General features: G+C 29.8%; 1 protein-coding gene across 1 annotated transcript; it reads left to right on the top strand.

Moving 5' to 3' along the window:
* The first annotated feature begins 2202 nt into the window (after positions 1–2202).
* On the top strand, positions 2203–9862 carry LOC134696679 (microfibril-associated glycoprotein 4-like). The gene is made up of 6 exons (XM_063558602.1): positions 2203–2349; positions 3254–3301; positions 5587–5717; positions 6556–6652; positions 8458–8622; positions 9455–9862. The coding sequence occupies exons 1-6, from the start codon at positions 2241–2243 to the stop codon at positions 9703–9705; spliced, it is 801 nt and encodes a 266-aa protein (XP_063414672.1). The 5' UTR covers positions 2203–2240; the 3' UTR covers positions 9706–9862.
* Positions 9863–10548: the final 686 nt, after the last annotated feature.

The following is a 10548-nucleotide window of genomic DNA, read 5'->3' as shown; positions in this document are numbered from 1 at the left end:
AATTATTGTAAAGAATACTAGTAAAAGAATTGTAAGGAAACATGAAACATGTTTTACAGTTTGACTAGCAGAATAAAAAGCTGAGTGCTAGTGATTTCGGATCTTCGTGATATAAAATAGCTCCTACAAATAAATGAAATAACATATATTTAAGAAGATGTACAAGTTTAATAAGTGCATATTACTGCACATCAAGGCATACTGTATAAATATTTAACAATTATCTATAGATCAAAGTACGGTCCTTAACATGGAACCTTAGCTCACATCAAACAGCTAGCGATAAAGATCTAACCATCGAACTACTATGGACACCTACCTTAATAAAAACATAGTTATAATTGTAAAGAATACTAGTAAAATAGTTGCAAGGAAATATGAAACTAATGTTTTACAGTTTTACTAGCAGAATCAAAATTTGAATGCAAGTGGTTTCGGACTTTCGTGTTATAGAATAAACAAAGTCAATAACATACTTAAGTTAAGTTTGGTCCGATTGCTTTGCTTTAAACACATTGAAATTAACCAGTCCCGTATTTTTGGTTGAATGATATCACATAATTGGCATTTTTATTTTATAATTACAACATTAGAAAATATAATAAAAAAGATGTTGAATGATTGCCAATGAGACAACTGTCCACAAGAGACCAAAATGACACAGACACTAACAACTAAAGCTCACTGTACGGCCTTCAACAATGAGCCAAGCACATACCGCATAGTCAACTGTAAAAGGCCCCGACATGACAATGTAAAACAATTCAAACGAGAAAAACTAACGGCCTTATTAATAAAAAAAACAAAAATGAAAGAAAAATAAATATGTCACATATAAACAAACGACAACCACTGTATTACAGGCTCCTGACTTAGGACAAGCACAAACATAAATAATGTGACGGGGTTCAACATGTTAGCGGGATCTCAAATCTCCCCTAACCTGGTACAGTGGTTTAACAGTACAACATAAAAAATGTTGTAATTAGCTTGAGGGATATTCCTTAAAATATAAAAAAAAGTCATCGGTTCTTTGCAAGTTAAACCAAATCGTGTGCTTAATATTTAATATATATAAATGCAGATTTATAAGTTTTCAAATTTTTTAAATTTTACTTTGACTATTATTTGAAAAACAACAGTTTGTTTTATTGTTATATTGACGATAACAAAATAATCAAAACATCATAAATACTGTATGGAATTAAGGTTAACCTTTTCCAAATTCTGTTTGAATCTTTTAAAACTCCATTTATTTTGTTATTTGTTTGGGTTTTTTTGTTATTTGTATTTTACACACAATACATTTTCCTGTTGCATAATAATTGTGTTATACACTACTGAATTGTATTTCATTCACTGACAACTTACCATTGAGATGTATCTTCCGAAATTAGCCGAGTATCGCCTTAATGTCATGCGATAACGTTACAGAAAGGAATTGATAAAAGAGGGAGGAAAGATATCAGACGGAGAGTCAAACTCATAGATAGAAATGACACAGACAATGCCATGGCTCAATATAAAAAGACAAACAGACTAACAATTGTACAGAAGACACAAAATAGAAAACTAAAGACTAAGCCACCAAAAACTGGGGGTGATTTCAGGTGCTCCAATAGTCGAAGCAGTTTATATTTTCTAAACACTATTTCGAAATACATTGAATTCAAGTATATGTAATGTAATTATCATTCTGTTAAAATTATAAGTTATTTACATTAACTATATGAATACATTGGGTATTGCACGGCAAAACGGAAAACCACATGAATTAGAAAATTTAAAGACGAGTTTAATCTGTATGAATCAATCATGTGAATATTTTTTTTGTTCGGGGAGATATTTTGATAGTAACCAGTTTTCCATCGACAGTTTATTTTTCATCATATAGCAAATTTTGAAATACATGTGGTTATGTGAACCAACAAATACATATCCATGCACAAGACCTATTCGACGACACAGATATGCAATTACCGTAAAATCACGTAACATAAGGGAAAAGTTAAAAGTTGTTCAGCCAGTTTTCAAAACAAATTAAAACTTAAGATTTTTTTTTCGTGGCATAACGTTGACATGTTACAGATTATCATACCTAGAAACACGCAGATACACAAATGTTACATTATTATGTTACAGTTTACTAAATCAATAAAACTATACAATATACATGTTTTGTATTAATATCAGTAAGTGAATTGTTCGTGTAATACTCTGTTGGTCTAATCGTCAGAAAAATGATCTTTACGAGAATATTTCTTAATGCAGTTTTTGTTGTCATGGCTAGCTCAATGAAGTCAGAGATTAAGGAAATATCCAATGACCAAAAACGATCGCCATCATCAGGTAAATGTCACTCTTTATCTTTTGGGCGTCACTGGTGCTTATTTTGTGGCCAAATACGCGACAAAATTGCAATCCTGGTATTTACAATGAGTTCAGTTATATCAGACGTCAAAACAGTGACGTTATGATCTTAATTTCAAAGTTGATAATGAAAGCAAGAAAGAAACATTTAAATGTGATTCGGTAATTCATGTTTGATACAACCTTGTTATTAGCCATTTATGTTTTATAGAAAAATAAACCTTTCATATTTGATAGGCTTTATATAGAACTAGCACATAAACTTCAGAAAGTATACATAATTTAATTTGTTGTCGTAGTGGCGTACATAAATGTATGTGGAGGCTGTTAATAGCCGGTTACATAGTGTGTACTTTCTCAACGGTGTTGACGGTGACCTATAATTGCTTTGATCTCCGTCATATGAACCCTACTGGATACATGTAGTTACATCATTTATTTATAAGTTATTCAATTTTTTTTTTATAATTGATGCCTTTGAAAAGTATCCATTTTAGTTGAGATTTATCCGAAAAAAAGCCAGAATAACTCAACTAATTATATAAAGCATATTATGATTGAAAATAAAATACGTCAAATTGCCTTAAAATACATTCAAAGGAAAATGTTTAAATGAAATAACAATATGCGTAAAACAAGAGAATAACTGTCAACTTGAGTACAAGTATAGAATATATGTACATGTATTTGTATTGAGTTTAAATACATTGTTTATTTTGACTTTTTTGCACAAAAATTGTAATAATCCTTCAAATATAACTGAAATTTATATACTGGTACATCGAATTAATGTTATAACAATTGTAACCTATTAAGACTTTCCGGTGCACTGTTATTTTAAATGTTCAAGGCAGATATATTTACTCTATATTTTTTCTTTCAGAAAGGTGCCATTATAGACCAACAAATATGATCAATGAGTGTTGTCCCGGTAAGGCATTTGCTTTTTACATGTTTAGTTTTACCATTTTTAATATATTTTTAACACAGGTGTATGCAATGAATTGTATACACGTTTGAAAAAAGTTGTACATGAAATCGCATATTGGTAATGGATGATTACAGTAATGTAGTGTACAAAATATCTATAAGCAGTTATCGAAATAAGGCATACATTATCATATAGTAGAATTCAAAGACAATTATATTTACCTTTCATTACTGTGGATTGATCGTGAAAGACCATTTTCAAACCCCAGTGAATATATGTGATATAAGAATGAATGCGATAACACTGTTAAGATTTTTATACAATTTTTGCTAATTAGTTTTGGAACATTAAATATAAATAAGAAGATGTGGTTTGATTGTCAATCAGACAACTGTCCACAAGAGACCAAAATGACACTTTCATTAACAACTATGGGTCGCTGAACGGCCATCAACAGTGAGCAAAGCCCATACTGCATAGTCAGCTATGAAAGTCCTCGATATGACAATGTAAAACAATTCAAACGACAAAACAACCGGCCTTATTTATATAAATAAAATGAACGAAAAATAAATATGTAACACATAAACTCATCAGATAGAAAACAAGTACAAGTTTGGAGTTTGATTGTAATTTTTTTTAGAAAAAACAATTTCAACTCTTTCTAACTGTAGAAATATGTCGTCTTTATTAATCTATCTATTTTCTCGCTTTGTAACTTTAATAAATAAAAAAATCATTATTATGCGTTTAATGAAAAAACTTGTCTCTTTTTCGTTTACTTTAAATAACATTGATTTTTCACAGATTTGCGATGTTCATTTTGAAAGAACAAACTGCTGCCCTGCATCTATTTCATTATTTTGTTGGGGAAAGCCTGTAAAGACCAGAGATGGGGTCGATTACTTTAAAATGTAATCGATTAAATTAAAATTACCTTGCTTACAAAATGTAATCAATTACATTACAATTACACCTTATTTCAAATGTAAGTGATAACATTAGATAACTTTTCTTTAAAGTAATCATGATTACTTGTGATTACATATGATTACATTGTATATTGCAATATTAAAGAATTTCGAATAACTTTTTTATATTCACGGAAAAGCTAATTTTGGTGATATTTTTAAAGCCATAATTTATTAATGTTATTTAAAAGAATTTAAACAAGTGAAGAGTAATTTGATAACATAGCTATACTGTCCTTCGTTTACTTTATACGTTTACGATATAACTTGTTTTTTTTCTACAAATTTTAACCAATTGCCAAATTCACAAAAAACCTGGACAAATAATGAAAAATTAATGAAGTATAGTTTTATTGTCTGTGAGGACATAATTAACACATCTATAAATGTTTTTACTGTCGTTAATCACTACTTCCATTTTTTTTAACAAACAATAGGTGAGCTTGGGTATACAATTTTTATTGTATTAATCATGTTAATTGCAATATCAATAAAGTGGTTAATTGTTATAATTTATAAAAAAAAAGATGATGTGGTATGATTGCCAATGATACAACTAGGTTTAATTGTTATAAAAATATTTTGCATACTTATATAAAATTGGAGGTAATATCAAAAATTTTCAATCAATGAAAAGAAAATGCTTTAAGACATACTCTTATTTCATAAGAGCTCAATCTCCGTACACTGGAAAGCAAATTCCTTTAGTAATCTGTTGACAAAATCAAACACTTGGTTATACAAAACTTGTTATATAGATGATATTATTTATAACATTAAAAAAGTCCCATCATAGTGATTACTAGTTTCATGATTTTTTTATTCATGCTCAACATTTTCATATTGTCTATCAAAAATTATTTTCCTATATAGATATACCAGTATTCAAGATTTGTGATCAGCAAGTAATCATATGAATGTAATCTTAAAGTAATCTAAAAGTAATCATGGTTACACCTGTTTTGGGCCCTTTAATCGATTACATCATGATAACTTGTAATCAAAAATGGCATGATTACTGATTGAATGGGATTACACTGCAAAATGTAATCGATTACATGAGATTACGATTACTGATTACGATTACCCCATGCCTGGAAGAGATATTGTTTTTTTTTTATATGTCGCTGATTTCTTTATAATGATATCATAAAAACGTCAATAATCTAAGATCTGTAGTTAATTAAAAAATGCACTATCAAACTACATAAACTTTTCCATGTAAAAAAGAAAATGTGGTATGGTTGTCAATTAGACAACTCTCCACAAGAGACCAAAATGACACATGAATCAACCATGTTCTTTATGTCCTAGTAACGCAGCCTAAAGACTGTGGAGATATAGACCCAGCTCATTGTAAAAGTGGAGTATATACGATCTATCCAGATGGAACAAGACCATTTGATGTATACTGCAAGCTTATTAACCAAGGGAAGGCATGGACAGTAAGTTTTTTGTATATAATGTATACAGTACAAACTCATTGTTTCATATTCTGAATATATACTTTCATTGTTCGTAAACCAAAGATTAACACGATGAGACAACATATTATTTTTATAACACCGGCTTTTGATTCCTTTTTTTTCGGCAGGTTTCCTTCTCTGTAGTTGAATGTCCTGGTACTTTGTCAATTAAGAGCGACCAAAAATGGTTAAATCAAACATATAACATACACATTTCAAAGGAGAAATTTTCAAATGATGGTGTCGTCTTTACAAAACATGAAGCAGTAATTTTTCCAACAATATTGAACCGATTGTAGATTAACTGCTTAAGTTGCTCGTTGTTTTATGTACAATAACACAACTAACAACTTCACGTTAAATTTGTGTATTCTCTTGTCTTTCATTTCTGCTTATATAATTGATTATATGCCATTGTGTTATTTTTTATTTCATATTTTTTTATAGTGATTAAATTTATAACACAATATTGACTGGTGTACCCTTATTTTTGAAATTGTAACCTAGTATGTCTGTTTGGCTTGTTCACACATCGTTATCAATATAGTTCAATTTGATGCGAGCGGGCGTTTTGTCTTCAATTATCTTTTCAATGCTGCACGAATAAAACAGTTAGACAGGCAGAATAGAATATGAAAATAAAGATAACTGCAGACCTACAATAATAATAGATTTTGTAAAATACAGCTAAGGTAATGTATAACTTGAGTGGAAAATGTTTTTTAAAAATTTAAAAATTCGTTAACACTTGATTACCATGCCCATATCACAGAAACTTTGTTTACCAACACATAAATAAATGTTTGTAATGTTTTAGGTTATTCAAAGACGATTCAACGGAAAGATAAATTTTAATAGAACTTGGAAAGAATATGAGTATGGGTTTGGTAATATCAACGGAGAACACTGGCTTGGTAGGTTACCCTTTGTAGATACATCAACTTTTTCAAACACTATTGTATAATTTGGTATACATAAATAATATGTTATAATTATATAAATGTCTAGAAGAAAATGGGTTATTAGAAAAAATATGATTAAAAAACCCCAGCTGTCTTGCAAATATTTATAACCGAATTTAGTGACTACTGGTTTGAATTAAGTTAATTTTCTATTTTGATATATCAGGTTTTAAATTTATGCTTGAGTTTTAAGTTCAACTATGTCAATCAAACAAGTTGTGATCATTGACAAGAAACTATTAGAAAAATAATATCACGTGATAACTAACGTCATTGCGTGTTATAGCCAATGAGAGCATTACTCGTTTGGTTACTTTTAGCATCCCACTTGCCATAATTTAATTGCATGTCTAGATTTATATTTTAAAACTTGAAGAATAATGATCTTGAAATAACTTTTGGCAACATGAGTTCTATTGTTCATTTCTTCAGCGCCTGGTTAAAGTCAATATATTTATCAAGATCATAAAAAAAGAGACTTAATTAAATGATATTCTTCTAAATTATTTACACAGTATAAATAATGTTATTTGTTATATTGTTACCAGGACATGAATATGAGTAATCTTCTCTAAATCAATGTCTGCTCTTTCGTGTATTCTTTGAATTTCTTTTAATCCTGCTGTATAAGGTCGAATTATGAATACACGAATGATTAGTTAAAACCTCATAAAAAGCTAAATTAATATGACGTCGTCCTAACAGATAATGAGATAAAAGCACACTAATATCTGCATAGAGCTTTGAAACTTAAAGCCATATATTTAGTGGGGCTATGCCCTGCTATTTATATATTCGATATTTTCTAAGGATGTGTCAGTCAACATGCAGTGACATCCTTTGACTTTTGACTTTTGAAATGTGTTGATAATGCTTGTGTCAAATAAGCTATGAAACAACTACTATCAGTTTTGGGATCCATGGACTCTGTTTTTTTAAATAAAGAGCATCTTAAGACAATAATATCTCCCTCTAAAAGTCTTCAAGGATTTAATGACATGCACAATGTTTTCAGTTATAATCATTCAAAACTCCATGCAAACATACAATATAAATAAAAAACAAATTTCTTTTTTTTAAATTCCTGATTCCTAATTTTTTCCCAAATGACGATTAAACAAAAATGACAGACAGTTTTCATACTGTGCAAAATCGTGATTTGTTTTGTTTTATATAGGGAACATGTTTTGTTTTTATAATATACACACCAGTCAAAAATTGGGTATAAACAGTTAATGTTGTTAATGAATAAAACAAGCAGCCATGGTTGCACACAGTATGCTGTTAGGTTGTTCAAGAAGCCTGTCATATCGATTAGAAGTATCCATTATACTGAAATGACTAGATTATTATGAAACAGTTTAATCGTGGCACAAGTATACAAGACTTATTTTAATAATCTACGATTTGCGAGTTTTCCTTGCGATTAAATCTCGATTATCTCTGAATGCACATTACAAAAATGATACATAGATAAAGGCAACAACATCATACCGCTGTTCTAAAGTCATAAATCGATTCAGAGAAAACAAATCCGGGTAACAATCTAAAGCCAAGATTAACACATCATATATGCGACCGTATACAAATACAGCACTCGGAACATATTCACTTTTTAAAAATGTATGACTCGAACATAATCTACAGTCAAACAGTGATAGATGATGATAACCAGTTGGCACCATATATCATTAATATATAATGAAATCTTTAACCCTTTATTCTGTGCATTTCATCTAAACATTCTTATTTTGTAGGTAACGAGAAAATACATATTTTAACGTCCAAAGGTATCTCTGAATTTAGGATACAGCTAGAGGATTTTGATGGAGAAACCAGATATGCTTTATACAGAAACTTTTCTGTTGGAAATGCAAAATCAAAATACAAACTGTTAATTGGTGGTTATAGCGGAAATGCTGGTATGTAGTTCAATAAATCTATATCACAATCCTGTTTCTTAGGTTGAAAGTAAAAAAAAATATCTCAAGAATATAAAATTTGGAGGTTAGATTATATGTTTTGTCATTACCTACAAAAGAAATCTGTTCAGATAAAACGCACATAAAAAGAGTTAAAGATTTCATTATATATTTATGATATATGCTATGCTGCCCGACAGTACTGGGTATCGTCATATATATTTGTTTTACTGTAGACTAATTTTGCGTCATACATATTGAAAAAGTATCAGCAATTCTGAAGTCATTAATTAGTTAGCCCGTATTGCTATCTTTTACAACAATGTACACACAAACATGCAAAGAAAGGACACATGTCACGTGACAGGTCTGACTTGTCAATAAGTCGAAGGGATGACTCGTTTTTAATTTCATGATCGTATCTAATAACATGAATAAGGTTATCATATTTCTCTCAGACGCCATGTTATCACTATATGATAACTAAATCCCTTATTTCAGATTGTGAAATATGGCGAATCTCTTTTCATATTTCAAAAAAGCTGATTTTATTATGCAATTATCTCAAAAACGACTTAAATTGAAGCAATAAAATATACAAATGTATAATTCTTACATATATTAAACCTTGCATGTTATGACCCCAAGTTTTTTGTGGGATTCGTGTTGCTTAGTCTTTACTAATCTGTGTTGTGTCTTGATTACTATTATGTGTCTGTACGTTTTCTATAAGTTAAACTGTCCCTCTGGAATCTTTCTACCCTCTTTTATAAGTTTAGAAATATAAAGAACTTTGTTTAGAGTTATGAAATTTAATTATTGTCTGTTATAGGAGACTGTCTCTACCAACATAATGACAAACTATTCTCTACTCCTGATGAAGACAATGATACTCACAAGGAAGGCAACTGTGCTGATTACAGCAAGGCAGGATTCTGGTTCCACAAATGTACTCATTCGAATCTAAATGGAGCTTACCTAAAGGCTGAAACCAAATATAGAAATGAAGGGATGACATGGCCTTGTTGGAGAGGACAATTGTATTCCCTGAAAACAACCACATTAATGATACGTAGATTATGAATAAAAAGATACACGATACATTGATTTATAGCTGTTTATCGTTTTAAATACTGCAGTCATTTTAAAGTTGCGATGTATAATATTTCAATACTTTTCAGCTACTGAAAAAGTTAATCATTAACTCATTTGTTTTAAACAAATAAGAATTTTCAAGATTGATCCGTTACACAGAATCTTAATAAAAATATGGAACACCACCTTTCATTGTCTTTTTATTTTTCATATATGATGATCATTTCCATTTACTGTAAAACTTCCATTTTAGTGTTTCCATCTCATTAATCCGATATCGACTGAGTTTAAGAATACTATAAAAAAAAACTTTGTTTTTAAATTAGGGTGACACCCAACACCTTGACTAAAATTTTGTTGGCTCGTTTTTGACAAAAATAAAGAAGAATGAAAAATGTGAACCAACCATTTCATCAGAAAAAATTATTTGGTTATGTACCAGTTTGACAAGCTCTAATTTTGATAATTGGGAAGCTTGATATTTCCTTAACAATACAACGTGAATAAAACGTTGAGCTGAGTTATCTTCCTGTATAGTATTAGATAAAAATGAGAATGGAAATGAAGTTGTGTAAAGGAGACAACAACCCGACCATAGAAAAAAACAACAGCAGAATGTCACAAACAGGTCTTTAATGTAGCGATACCTCTTGATTAAGCCTGTGAGGCCGTGAAATCAAAATTAAGATACTAGCATGGAATGGCTCTATGAAAGCCATGCTACATAAAGACATAAGACGCAACGCAAATATTTTTTTCTGTGTAATTCACATTACATAAACTGCTTAAAAATTGAAAAAGGTATTGTCAATTCACTTGACAACTCAATAT

This window comes from Mytilus trossulus, chromosome 14 (assembly GCF_036588685.1).
Source record: "Mytilus trossulus isolate FHL-02 chromosome 14, PNRI_Mtr1.1.1.hap1, whole genome shotgun sequence".
Taxonomy (NCBI): domain Eukaryota; kingdom Metazoa; phylum Mollusca; class Bivalvia; order Mytilida; family Mytilidae; genus Mytilus; species Mytilus trossulus.
The sequence above is the reverse complement of the archived record's forward strand: the minus strand, read 5'-3'. Positions and strand labels throughout refer to the sequence as shown.